A 13,904-nucleotide genomic window follows, 5' to 3' on the forward strand; every position below is an offset into this window, starting at 1 on the left:
TTAATGGCACATGGTATCGTTTTGTTACGTGAATTTTAAAAAGTGTTTATGAAAGTGAGATAAAGTTTAATGAATAAAGACTTGTAATAAACAATAGATACGAAATGTAAGAACAGAGGAAGCAGAATTTCCACCAGTCATATCGATTCGGAGCAACGCGTCCCAGGCCCCACACGCCATGATGAGATCTACATGCATGCACATAACTTAAGTACATTAACATTTTAGTTGGTAACCAACACCAGAGCTGTGCTTGTTGCACATAAAAATGTGAGGAAACCAGCTATTGGTGGTGTGGACAGCAGAGGGTGAATATTGGATTTTACTTTGGAAAGGCGTGTGGGTTTGGTGAAAAATTATTAGCGTTGCGTACACTGTTTTCTTTAGAACTTGTGGTTGTCATTTTCTTAAACATTTTTGGACTGAAAACCACCGTTTTAGTCATGATTTTCTTAAATTGAGAATTTATAGAAATGTCAAAATCGGAAGGGGTGAAATTTTCATGTTACTGTGAGGAGCGGGTAACGATTTTTAGACGGAGGGTGGGCAGTTTTTGGGCCGGGTGTTTGGTTACAGAACACAATTTTTATTAGTTTCCTTGCAGGACTTTGGTCTTGGGGAATTTTTTGGGGGGCGGGGGAATAAAAAAAATTTCTTTTGTTCACCACTGTCCTCAATACTGTAGCACTTTTGGCATTTGCTTGTATTCAGGCGGTACGAGAATTTCTAACCATTAACGCCCACTGTTCGTCTCTCTTGCGGCACCAGACATAAACAGCTTGATTCGGTGAGGGAAAACCACAGCGCTGTTCACTGTACACACATAAATTACGCAAGCAGCTTTCAAAATTGAATGGACTGGCTGACCAGATGTGTGTTCCCAAGACTTTAGTGGAGATGGTTAGGAACTGCAGTACTTGCGCAGGAAGGGCTGCAACAAGCTCACTTGACACATAGGCCTGTGAATACATGTATTAATACTTTATTTGCAGCTAATCACAGCGCCATTACTGGATGGTTCCTAGGATATTGTTTTATTAACAGAAGTACACAGAAGCGCTTCAAACCATGCCGAAAAATGCCCGCAGACCTTCGCTGTATGCACATACGTACACATACGCCTCGGCTTACAGTAGATTCATACCGCATGCATTACAGTGTTCCAATTGTTTTCGTGTGTGAAAAAATCACTTGTGGAACGGAGAATATAAGGAAATCTGGCCCATGGGCATAGGCCCACTCAATTAAAAGTGGAAGTCTGCCGGAACTCAGAGATTTCACACCGAGGACAATTAATGTAAACCATGGAACTAGACGAAGTGTTGCAAAAATATCAGCAAAAATGGTAAAATATCAGCAAAAAGCAAAATCAAACCTCATCTGCATTCTCTTCGGCCGTACGTCATGTGACACAAACAGGTGCAGCATATTCGCGTCATGAACGTTTTATGTTACTTTAGATACCAGTCCCAATAATTCCAATTACTCTCATTAAGATTATGCATAGACGCCTGGGACATCTGTGGTCAGTGAACCGCACTAATCACGTAGGCCCGACCATTTTGGAAGGGGAGGGGGCCCTAAGCAATATCGGGGGCACGATACACGCTGCATTTTCAAGCTAGCTGTTTTACGCATGTTTAAAATGTATGTAGTTCAGGAAGTGATAATATTTTGAGAAGATATTGTTGTGAAGTTGTGAGAATAATAAAGTGTTTGATTTCCATGTACTTCGGGTATTTACTGCAAAATGGTTGAAGCGATACATGTATGTGATTAGTGTGGTTCCCTGACCACAAATTTTCCAGACTTCTCCATACATAATCTTAAAGAGAGTAGTTGGAATTATTGGGACTGGCAGAAACATAAATGTTCGTTACGGGAATACGCCCTGCCTGTTTTTGTCACATGAAGTACGGCCACAGAGAATGCAGATATGTGCGAATCATCGAGGGATGAAAGGTGAGGATGGTAGAAAAAAACCTCATTTTTTGCCAATAATATAGGTAAAATACAACAAAATACCCTCGAACCAAGTAGTTCCAGGTTAGCTATTATTGTAGGGTCTTTAACCCTAACCCTCCCAAATCCTTTAGCCGCAAAGTGGAGGAATTTGGAAGATTCAGGGTGTATGGTAAAAGTGCATGGCTGATGCCATACGTGAAGGTCATGGATTAGACCTTATGTTGTTTGTGCTTAGTCAAGCACAAATTCAGCCCTATAATTCATTTGAATTAACTGCACAGCTCAACAGTGCCATTCGCACTGCCTCAACATGACAGGAATTGCCAGAGGATTTTGAAGGAATTGGACAGTTAGGCACACCTCCAAATGACATTTTCAAGAAATTTTGGAGGATTTGGGCTGAATGCGATTTTTTCATGTTGAAAATTGGAGGATTTTGGAAGATTCAGGATGGTTCCTAGTAAAAAGGCCTAAAGCAAGCGTAAATGGATGTTTTATCTAGGTAGCTGTCAAAATGCCATAGCATGCAGAACCATCAAAAAGATGGAGTACAGTAAGGCCTATGGAGTAGTGCCTTACTGTTCAAGAAGTAGGTGGCCCTAGGCCTACACCTATTTGACGATATAAATTGGTGTGGAGGCCTAGCCTTCCACAAGTCTGATTTTGCTTTTTGTTGGTATTTTACCAAGACAACACTCTGTCTAGGTCCATGGTTTACAGACAAGCTCTCTGCTAAAGCAAGAACTAGGCCTACTTAACCATAAAAAGGAGTCTGTGTAATATGCAAGAGGAGCCAAAATTTGTCAGGAGTGGGGAAAATGCCAACTGAAGCCTTGAAAAGTTGCCTTCAGTTAAGGCAACATTTTTCCTCCTAACGAGGAAAAGGCGAGTTTTCTGCAATTAGTTAGCAACCTAGCGGATAGTTTACCCCGTAAGTAGTGAACATACCGGTGCAATTTCAGCTCATAAAAAACCAGCGGATGTCTGATCGTGCCCCCGGATAGGCCTATCCCGGATAAACTTTTTTCAAAGAAATCCCTATCAATCGGAACAGAGCCCATGACGAAGGAGTAGGCCTGTACGTCAGGCCTGTTTACGGGTCTATGCCCTAATGTTCAGGAAGTACATACATGTATGTAGGGCCTAAACACTGTCTGAAGTCAACACACAACGCAAAACACTGCAATTGTGCAAAATTCAAATTATTCTCCACCAACCTAGGCCAAATCATGCCAATAATACCATCATCATAACAAGAAATGCTTCCCAGAGTACTCACTACCTCAGTCGCACATGTCTCTAGCTTGCCAAGGCTTCCCGCATTTTGGCGCCCAGTGTCTGGCAGAAGGCACAACACAATGCGTACTCTTGTGCCTTGCTGTGCTCGACACAGTGCACGCCTATGCATCGCGCGTGAGTTACAATACATTTACATGCTGAGCACACCCTATCATTGAGTATCAAACTTCAGGCAAGAATGTCACTCCACAATCAAAAAAAGCCACTCACATTCCTTCAAATATTTTGCAAAACAGCACAGAATATTCCACATGATACCTACTCTGATAATGACTTCACACATCACACAGTACGTTGGTGCCAAGTGTGAACGGGCTCATTTCCTGTAAAGATCATATTTTGTGAAATTTTCAGCTACAAGTTGGACGAAGTTTCACTCCACACACCACCATTTTTGCCACTGCATGGTCTGGTTTCCCGCACAGCTAGTGAATCGACGGAGCTGATTGGTCAAAATATGCTGTTCTTAGTCCAGCGGGGTTGAAAGAAATCCCGTTTGACAATTAGAAAAAAGTCATGGCTTTAAAGGGGTGCACGGCTGCCGACGAATCTCCTCACTTACAGCAAAAAAGTTTCACCGTAAAAACCGTGGAACAGTAATGCTTGTACAGCTGCCACAAGGGGAACAGCAATAAAGAAATTTCTGAACAATTAATTGCATGTTGCTGGTTAATGCCCAAGATAGAATCCTTTAAAACTTTATTCAGACCTGTACCCAAATTTAAAAAGGCTAGAGCGAGCGACCTAATTTTTCATAGTTGTCATCCGAGTTTGTCGTTCACTTTGTGACATTACTTGTGCAAAATACCCCTTCTTTTCTACTGTACTATATGTTCCATTTTTTGTAGCATTTATAAAACTCCAACTTGTCAAATGAGGGCACAGTCGCTATAATTCGGGCACCTGCACTGTAGCTGAAGTTTTTTATGCAAATTGTAAACTCAAAATGCAGCTCGAGAAATCCAGAGAACTACGGCAAAAATTTGAAATCCTGAGGACTTTTGAGGTTGACCCCAAATATTTCCTTATGTGGGTATTTGTTCCAGCTCAAAACCCCACAGGTCCCTGAAACACCCTTAACAAAATAGACTGAAAAAAAAAGAAAAGAAAAAAGAGAACTGGGAAGTGATGGCAGATTTCCACTGGCCAGCTCTGAGATTTTGAACTCCGCTTTCTGCAAAATAAGTTGCTCATTTTCTCATCCACCCCAACACAGACTCTTTCCAAACACATTAAACTTGAACATGACTGACAATGCCTCAAGTACGTTTATTTCCAACAAGTCTCAGATGCAAAATTCTATGCAGTTAATTCGCATTAAGATTAAACCAGTTGTCTTTTGAGCAGATTTGTCTCTGCTTCAAAGCTTTCATGATCAAGGTATACATGTACATGTAATTACTTTCTGCACAAAGGTGACGTGACAAAGAGAAAGTTACACAGTAGTTAAGATCTGGAAATGCTTTTTTAAATTATAAAACAAATGCTGATGCTAGAAGCACTGCATTTCTGAGGGACTTACAGCAGGTGAAATTTTTTAGGCACTCCCACTCACTTTCTTTATCCGAAGAAAAAAGTCTGAATTGTCAACAACCTGAACAAGACCTGAGGAAATTCCCCAAAATCAAGTACGGCAGTAAATTTTCTTCTTCAGGACAAGGGAAAAATCTTTGCAGCCTTTACGACCCAATGACACAGTGCTCAAAATGCATATAATCCAAACTGTCAATATAACAAAATATACTACCCCTACATGTAAATGTAACAATAGAAACACAATCACCTATAGCTGTTTTTTGGCAACTGCTAAAAAAGCCTACTTAAACTGCAAGACACTCCCCCTCAGCAAAAAGCTAAACTGAATAATTTAAAAATCACAGAAGCTGTGATATCTCATGAGATACACAAACTGAAAAGAAGAAAGGGCTTAGACTGTTATTCTTGAAGAAAACAGGCCATTCTACCTTGCACAAATGGGCATTTGTTCCAGTATTGTGGAAGTGTACTTATTGGATTCCTTTAAGGGGGCATCTGAGGACAATAATGGCCATGGCTTTCATATTTTCTTGGAGGCTTTGGCCCCATAAAAGTTTACTAATTCCACTGTGCATTATTTCAACCATAATATGTTTCAAACAGGTTTCTAGCATGTTGAAGTGAACAGAAGCTTCACACAGATAATAACATGCCACAATCAGCTTTAGTTAACCACAGCCCAATAACTGAAGCTATTATTCCAGGGTGCAGGTTTTTGTGGTGTTTAACCAAGCAACAGCAAAAACTGTTATGGCATTGCTGAGCATACATGATCTAGACTTTGAGCTAAAACGAGTGTTTTGCATGCTGATCTCAATTCTTGTCTTCCTGTTCTCCCTCTTTCTTCTCTTCTGCTTTTTCACTGTCTTTCTCCCCAACACTCTGTGAATCCTCTCCCCCCGAGTTCCCCGTGTCTTTGTTGTTGACATCTCCTGCACTTCCAGCATCCTCAGGCTTCTTCTCTGACTCCTCTTGAGACACTCCTTCTGTGGGTCCCAGAGCGGCGCTCACCTCCTTAGAAGTGACTGCCTCACTGTCATTCCCCTTCCCCTCCAGGGGAGACAGTGGGACATCCTCCCCCATAGGCTTACTGGTCTCGCTCTGTTCTGGGAGCAGTGGCTTCTCCTTGTCATCGTTGGACTGAGTAGGGCCATCAAGGTTTGGGCTGCTCTTGTCAAGATCTGATTACAAGTGAAGAACAGGAAATTATGTTTAAAGTGGTATTTTGTGTACTTTATCAAAACAAATAATTTGCAAAACCAGTGCGGTCAGTTTGAGCATCTAACCTTCTTTTTCCCCTACACCAGTGGTGGATGGCAGTTCCTTGCTTTCAGTAATTGGCGGGGAGGAGGGTTTTTCCTTGGAATCCCCAACGGGTGCATCAACTTCCATGGTCTCTTCCTTCTGAGTATCTTCTGGTTTCTGCTCTTGTGTCCCATTCGGAAGGCCAGTAAGTGCCGTCTGCACTTCACTGGGCTGAAGGCTGGGGCTGATCTGCGGTCCGGCCATTTGCGACGCCGTCTGCAATCCTGTCTGTGACCCTGCCTGTGACCCTGCCTGTGGCCCCATCTGTGACCCCGGCTGCACCTCCATGGGAGGCATCGCAGTGGGTTGCACCTGTGTGGGTACCTGCTGCAGTGGTGGTGGGTATGTGGGCAGGAGGGAGGACGGGGCTATACTGGGCCGCTGCAGGGCCTGGCTGAGTATGCTGCCCATTGGAGTTTGTGGAGGAGGAGGGAGTGGCAGGTCGGGGGGAGGAAGCTCCTCCCACTTTATCTCCACCTTTTGCTCACAAAGCTGCAGAACAGGATAACCAAGGCAGGAGTGATAAGTGCCAAATAATGCATATGGTATTTATAAAACTTTACCGAACTTGTCACCAAAAGTTGGAAGTTTAAAAGAATTTTAAGGTTAAAAATAGTCATGCTGAGGTAAATGTTCATCTGAATGCTGTTAAAATCTTTAAACTGAATTCTAATGGAATCAATTCAAAGAAACTGAAGATCTTTACGGAAATACTGAAAAAAAAAATTGAGCACAATTCCTACTCAAGATATTATCGAAGACTGGGATACTTGTTTACATACATCATCACCCATTATCATTCAAAGTTTAAATACAGGTTTCGGGAGCATTTTAAAAACGTTCACACTGTTCTGGTCAGATGGACATAATTTGCCACAAAAATAATGCAGATACAGTTATAAAGATATATAGCAGGTTTTGTCAAGATCTGTATAAGAAATATAAAGGACCAACCTTTTTCATGGCTGAGTGAAACTGTTCACTGGTTTCATGGAATTTTCTCTTCTTGTAGTCGTGTTTCTCCTCTATCTGTTGCAACTCGTTCTCTAGCTTTTTCTGCCAAAACAAGGACAATAAAACTCGGTACAACAAACTTAAAAAAAAAACAGTTGCATTCAACTAAACTTGAACATTAGCATCCATACAAGCATACATAATGAGCCGATTCAGTTTCCAACATTACATGCCGAGACTGAAGTGCATCTGAGGTTATTTGGGTGCTCGTGTGCCAGGTCTGCCCTCTCAGCATAGCCTTATGGAAACACGCACCTGTGTTTTGTTCCCAAATAACCTTTCTTTTTGAAATATAAAACTGGTCTACTGTAGAAAACTGAACCTATGTATATGGTTTTCTTCCTAACAAACATACAAACTATCTTTGTTTTCACATGGTCTACTTTCTGATACTTTCAGCCAGAAGTGAATTTTCTTGAGGGCACAGGCAAGAATCAAGGAAGACAAAAATGGTGTAAACTCCAGATGTAAGAATGAGTGTTAAAAGTATGCCTCCTCTGGACATGAAATAAGTCTAATGATACAATGATACAAGAGGTGACGTAGTCACAGCATCTCCGTGGCAACTGTTGGGTGGTGTAATGCCTTGCCCATATTTTTACTCCCGCTGAATTCCAACACTTATGCACTAACCACTAACATACTGCTACAATGCTTCTACACTGACAGGATTGCTCCATGCTGCAATTCAGATATGACAAAATGCAGGAAAAGAAAGGGAGACACACCTGATGCAACATCAGGGACTGGACCTGTCTCTTCAAGACCTGCATGCGGGCCTCAGTCACCACTGAGCGAGGGTCAGGTACGGCTGCATCACTGAAGATATCGTTTACAAAGCGATGGTTGCGCTGGTAGCGAGCAGCCGCAATGTGTTTGACTGAGAACCCATCGTCTTGGTCTTGAAAGAGAAAAAAAACACAACAAAGTTAACCACTTCCTGCTGGGGACTCCGGAATCGGAGACATGTGTGGCCGGGGTTTCCGAACTCGGACAAAGGAAACAGGGCCTTGTAACAAAAGACCGTACTCCGAACAAAAGACCAGGCTGCTGGGAATTACCGACAATTTTCACTCTCAAAAGTACTGATAATCCAGCCTTGTTTTGAAACCGTATACCAGGGTTTGGGGCATTGAGAGCGAGCGGATTCCCACCGGGGACAAAAGCGCTCCACCACCGCAGCAATGAGCCACACAGCACCGCTGCACCCTAATCTGGCCCCTATTGAAAAGAAGTCAGCAGTGCACTGAGCCAGGTTCATGAACAAAAGAAAGTTACTTAACACCACACAATCTGGGCTCTTTTTACAAGGCTGCATCCTGGCTGAAATACTCGGGCGTCAATGAAGGATACCTGTCAACTTAGAATAGTGCCTAAAGATTACTTCGTGCGGCTATAAACATCCGTTAAATGAAATAATGAATTTTTGAAGAATTTTGAAAACGGAAAAAATGATAATTATGCCGGCCCAGCATTATCAACATTGAAAAATGCTCCAGCATGAAGTGGTTAAAACCTCACTCAACCCTGATCCCCCGGACACTACATGATGCAAAAGGTACACAGATGTATAGGGCTTTGTTGCACTACTTAAGTCATCGAAATCAGCAATAAAACTACTGATTCTTAGACAACGGGAGTACATTCTATTGAGCAATGTCACTCTTCTATGCTGTGGTACTATAAAAATACAGCATGGTTTGAGGGGAAGTAATGAGAACTACTGGTCCCGAGGTGTAGGTCAGCTTGCCTACCTCCCGATGTGAGGCAAAAAGGAGGTAGTCAAACTCCCTCCCTCTTTACATTTGACTGAATGTCAGCTCTTTCAAATGTTTACACTAAAATCTTAAATGAGCAAGACCACACAAACTTTGGTACTCCATGCCAACTCCACAATAAAGGAGATGCTAAACTGCAGAAGGGCAGACCAAAGGAAGTCAGCAGGCCATGCCCTCCAAAAGGAGCCCAAAAGAAAAAAATGGTATTTTGCATTAGCCTTCCTTCCATAAGCATGTAAAAAGCCCTAAGTAAGGCAATAAAAATTCCAAGTTTTTAGCCCCCCCCAAAAAACACCACGTCTGCCCTCCCCCACCCCAAAAAATTTGGTTCTGGATTCATCCTTGAACCTGAACTGAAGCTACTATGGGGCTGTTTTCAGCACAGAGACTGCTGTATGGAACCATGAGTAAGTCAGGGCCTAAGAACTGTGGCTGAAAACTCAGTGTTGACCCAGGAAGCCACAGAGCAGCAGATGTGGCCACTTCCCCTAAGCCCATTTGTAATTCCTAGCCTCAGCCAGTTAATTCAGATATAGCTTAGACTATCCACAAGGTAATCATGTGGGAATGGGCAGAGGGCCTCACCCTCTTCGTCTTCAGCCGGCTGGATGCTCATCCTGGGCTCTGGCTTGGGTCGCGGCTCCTTGGACTCCTGCTCTTGCTGCTGTTGGACTGCTTTTGCACAAAGGAAAGGAGCTTTTGGTGAAGCCTCTTCAAATTTTCAAGCATTTTGCAATTTTTTTGTTTGCTTCATGAACTTACATTGTTAACTTCAACAGGTAATATGGTTCCAGAGTCAGCTCTAGGCAAGATTGTTATGACTGAATGTTAAAGCAACCCATTTTGCACGAATGTTTAATAACTGATCATTTCACACAAAACAATCTTCAAGATGTGCTTACACTTTGCCAAACAATAGCTGTGAAAAAGCTTCTCGGTATTTCAATCAAGAGGATTGATTCTAAGCAAAGTAAAACAGTATAAATCAAATTATGATTTTAACAGGAAGGGTGGCGATTTCAATAGTACCTTTTCCTTTAGCCACTACCCAGGCTTGATAAGCTGGTGAGTTGTGATAAATCTTCATGTTGTTGGTGTATTCCAGCTGGGAACAAGAAGGATACACAAGTAAAAACCTGGACACTAGGCATCAATAAAGCCAACTTGGTAGGCATGCCTGCACAGTGCGCATGATGTGCCAGCAAACGTTAGCTTCAAAATGGCCATGTTTTCATCATTACTGTTAATATCTAATCATCATATATAATTGTGGACATGTCCTATTAAAGGTAAAAAATTTGGATCACTACCGGTCAACTAGTGGAAGGATCTGTCTGCCCACTCAATGTGTAGCTTGAGAGTCAGGTTTATGGAGTTGTACTTGACTTGGGTTCAAAACCAACCGAAGCTAACATCATGAAGAATGGGTTTTCAGTTCATACCTGATTCCATAGGTTTTCTTTGAAAAATTTACATAGTGTTGTCCTTCCACCTCTGAAATGGAACATTTCTTCACTGTCTTCCCTGAACAAGTTTTATTAGACTTACCAGAGAGCTGTAGGTACTTTTACGGAATCCTTGGTTTTCTGACAAAATGACTGAACTAATAACAACATGTACATACATGTACAAGTATCTGATGATGATAATGACCTTTTCGTTCTCATAGTCATCCATGAACACCTGCTTCTGTTCATCTGGCAGCTCCCTCCACATCTGGCCGATGATCTTGCCAATCTCCCACAGCTTGAGGTCCCCATTCTCCTGCTTGACCTTGTCCCAGACGCTGCGGCTGTAGCGCATGTAGGGCATGAGGGGCTTATCTGGGGGCTTGGGTGGCTTGGGGATGCGTGCCTCATGTCCCGACTGAAAAAGTAACGATGACAGCTCCACTTCAGTCCACTTGTTTGACCCTATCTAATCCACTTCCCACTAGCCCAAATCCAAAATCTTGGCTTGTGATATTTGGAGACTCTTCAAAGACTTACCGATTTGGCAGGGCTCCCAATCTTGCCTGCATTGAATGATGGGTAGTTTGCAACTACTGGCTGGGATGATGAAGAGGAATGTGAGCGGCCATGGGCTGAGGAAGATGGAGAAACAAATGTACAATATTGTATACCAATCCACCATTAAAAAGAGAAATTCTGGGAAAGTTTTCTTTGATACCCCCCAACAAAAGACCAAATAAAAGCTCACAAAAGACATTTTGTTCTTATCAGAAATGGTCCATTCGGCCAGTTTGTTGTGAGGTTTTGATATTCTCCCCACTTTTGCATATATATGGGTTGAAAAGCACAAGAAGAAATGACAACTTTGATTTGGAGCTCAGCGACAGGAGGATTTGAATTTGAAGTGAAAATTTCTTCCCAAATTTAAGAAAACTATCATCACTGGAATCTCCAATTCCCACTGAATTCTATTGTGGGTGAATTAGACAGTTTAAGGACCATTTTGGAGGTTAACTCCAAGGGTTTGATTTGAAGTACAAGCTATTTTGCCTGGACATAGTGGCATCAGTCAACGGTTATGAAGGCCTATGAAGGGTTCTCAGACTCTACCATCACTGACCATGTCCAAATGTTAGAAGAGGCGATTTGTAGAGGCCAAGAACTCAAGGTTGCTACTCTGTCTCACTCTGGGTGACTTTGAGCCAATGTAGTTTACATGGAGTCGTAACACTGGATTTTTAAAATCGAACTTGAGAGGTGAATGGTCCACAGGTGGAACAAAGCTATTCAATCAAATTTTCCTGTGACAGTAATTTTGAGTAACCTTTAAGCTCTTAAAAGAGGTGGGACAAGGATTTCAGAGCATGAGACCAAGAAATTTTGAAAAAATGAGATTTTTAATCACCAATCTCTCGCTTCCACCCAACGGACGACTCAAGTTTGCTGTTGGGGAAAATTTGATTGAAAAGCTTTGCCCCACCTGTGGATCACTCACTTCTCAAATTCAATTGTAAAACCCACAGCGTTATGACTTCATGTAAACTATATTGGCTTGAAGTCACACAGAGTATGATGGAGTTGCAACTCTAAGTTCTCAAAGTACTCAGACTAGGCAACTATACATGTATACGGTCACAGATGTTAGTTGTGTTAGTAGTACGCGCCAACTCTAATGTAGGCGTTCGGGTGCTGGCAAAATTAGACTGTTACGAAATGAGGAGTGATAGGCTTTCCGCTAATACTACATGGGTATCTGGTTCTGTACATTGCAAAACCAATTCTGGCATTAGTGCAGTGGAGAGACAAGGTAATTATGTGGGATGTTACTCTGGAGAAAGGGGCCTGTGACCAAGGAGAGGTTAAACCTTCCAACTGAGTCTGCTTGGACAAGGTTCTCATCAAGGTGGTTCCATAATTGATTTACAATAGAATGAGTTTTTAAGTTGGTCTGTGTTGCACCAGCATACTTTAAAGGATGATTTTGCACAATGTTAGAAAGGCACTGTGGGAAGCAAAATGGGGCAATGTTTGCTCCATTTTCCTTTCCACAGTGCCTTTCCACCATCAGACCATTGTGCAAAATTAGATCATACCTGAATCATCCATGGACATGATGGGTGTAGCTTACCAACATAACCATGATGACATAGGGCAAGTTCGATCAACGACCACTAATTAACTAGTGGTTTATTGGTGATGTACCTAGCACATGTACGGTGAAGTTGAAGTGTGAATGACCCTAGTCAACCACTGTCGGGTCATTAGGCCAAAGGAGAAAAAAGGTGGTCGCAAGAATGGCAATATAACAAAAATAAAAGTGAAAATGGTCGTTTGATTATAGTGACTTACTGTTATTCTGGCATTTTTCTTATCACTGGTCCTCTCTGCACTGTGCTATTGAAACCAATTTATGTTAACCAATGATGTGACCCAGAATAGTTGACTTACAAGCAACTGGTAGGCATGGTACATGTAGATAGTCCAACCAGGCATCATCGACTAGCAGTGACTAGTGTGCGTTCGACCAGAGTTAGTCAAACTATGGTGGGAACAGGTCAACTCATACCTTGGACAACTTGTACCATCAACTTAACATAATTGTACCTTTGTCAAGCACCTCCTGACCTCTAATCGTGAAAATTCTTTCATTTCAAAGCTCTTGAAAAGGTCAACAAAAATTTGGTATACGGGCATGTGACTGTGGGGGAGTGCAGTGTACTGTAGGCCACATTAATGGGGCTAGCAAGGTACAAGTCATCTAAGGTAAGAGTTGGCGTGGTACGAGTCATCCCACCAAGTCCAAGTCTTCCAACATGTACATTTAGGCTTACTACTAGTACTACTAGTACTAGGCCTAGTACTAGCAGACTAGTAGTTGACTCGAAAGCATTGTGTTTAAATACGGTCCTTACTCGACCTTGCCTCAAGATGAATATTCAAACTTACACGGAGGTGGTGTTCCAACGTTTCCATGTCCTCCTGAAAATGCACGTCTCATTTGGGAAGACATACTCCTACAACTCAACTCTAGCTTTTTGACAAATCATATAAATTGCCAATGACACGAATGAGGGCGTGCTTCTTTTCTGCAATTTGCGACCAGTTTTCTTCCCAACAACGGTGGTTCAAGTGAAGCCAGATCTTTCCCTGAGCATGCTGAGAAACAAGTTTACTCTATTCAGTCTCAGGTGAAAATAGGCCTATACTTACTTCATCCGATTTAAATACAAAAAATCTTTCTGAAAATGGCCCCAGAATTAAAACGACAACAAAGAACATGAGCGCACTGCCCTTTTTGCTTTGGTACAATGACGTAGCCTGGTATCCCGGTTCTATATGGCAGTGCAATGCCAGCCGGGCCGCGTGGCTGTAACCAGACTGGACCAACTCAACGGAGATTAACCTTTGACCTTTGTAATTCGGCACTTGCATTTTTCTACATTTTCTCCCTCTGGTAACAGAATGTCTGATACCAAAAACTTTTTAATGGGTCCCCAATCTTTTCCAGTTGTACGTTGAAGTTTTAAAATATGACGTTACCATTAAAGGAGCACTC

At 42.2% G+C, this 13,904-nt stretch overlaps 2 protein-coding genes across 8 annotated transcripts in view; both read right to left on the reverse strand.

The window, feature by feature from the left end:
* Nucleotides 1-3,676, reverse strand: part of topbp1 (DNA topoisomerase II binding protein 1) — a 34,301-nt gene extending 30,625 nt beyond the window's left edge. For 5 of the 6 annotated variants that reach the window (XM_022244121.2, XM_087140494.1, XM_022244120.2 and 2 more), the window contains exon 1: nucleotides 3,527-3,676. The gene's annotated coding sequence lies outside the window, so the exon portion shown is untranslated. Of the gene's footprint in view, nucleotides 1-665; nucleotides 814-3,526 lie in introns of all 6 variants that reach the window. The other variant, XM_087140493.1, reaches the window with a different exon arrangement.
* Nucleotides 3,677-4,513: 837 nt separating this feature from the next.
* Nucleotides 4,514-13,674, reverse strand: smarce1 (SWI/SNF related, matrix associated, actin dependent regulator of chromatin, subfamily e, member 1). 2 transcript variants are annotated; one of them, XM_022244153.2, is made up of 9 exons: nucleotides 13,295-13,674; nucleotides 10,886-10,980; nucleotides 10,551-10,763; nucleotides 9,927-10,002; nucleotides 9,483-9,569; nucleotides 7,848-8,020; nucleotides 7,060-7,161; nucleotides 6,087-6,597; nucleotides 4,514-5,981 (listed from the first exon to the last, which is right to left on the reverse strand). In XM_022244153.2, the coding sequence occupies exons 1-9, from the start codon at nucleotides 13,356-13,358 to the stop codon at nucleotides 5,614-5,616; spliced, it is 1,689 nt and encodes a 562-aa protein (XP_022099845.2). In that variant the 5' UTR covers nucleotides 13,359-13,674; the 3' UTR covers nucleotides 4,514-5,613. The 2 variants fall into 2 exon arrangements, with proteins under 2 accessions (XP_022099845.2, XP_022099844.2); XM_022244152.2 differs by having other exon boundaries at nucleotides 9,483-9,572.
* Nucleotides 13,675-13,904: the final 230 nt, after the last annotated feature.

The sequence above is a fragment of the Acanthaster planci genome, linkage group LG08 (genome assembly GCF_054643075.1).
Source record: "Acanthaster planci isolate LZ-2023a linkage group LG08, COTS_SCS, whole genome shotgun sequence".
Taxonomy (NCBI): domain Eukaryota; kingdom Metazoa; phylum Echinodermata; class Asteroidea; order Valvatida; family Acanthasteridae; genus Acanthaster; species Acanthaster planci.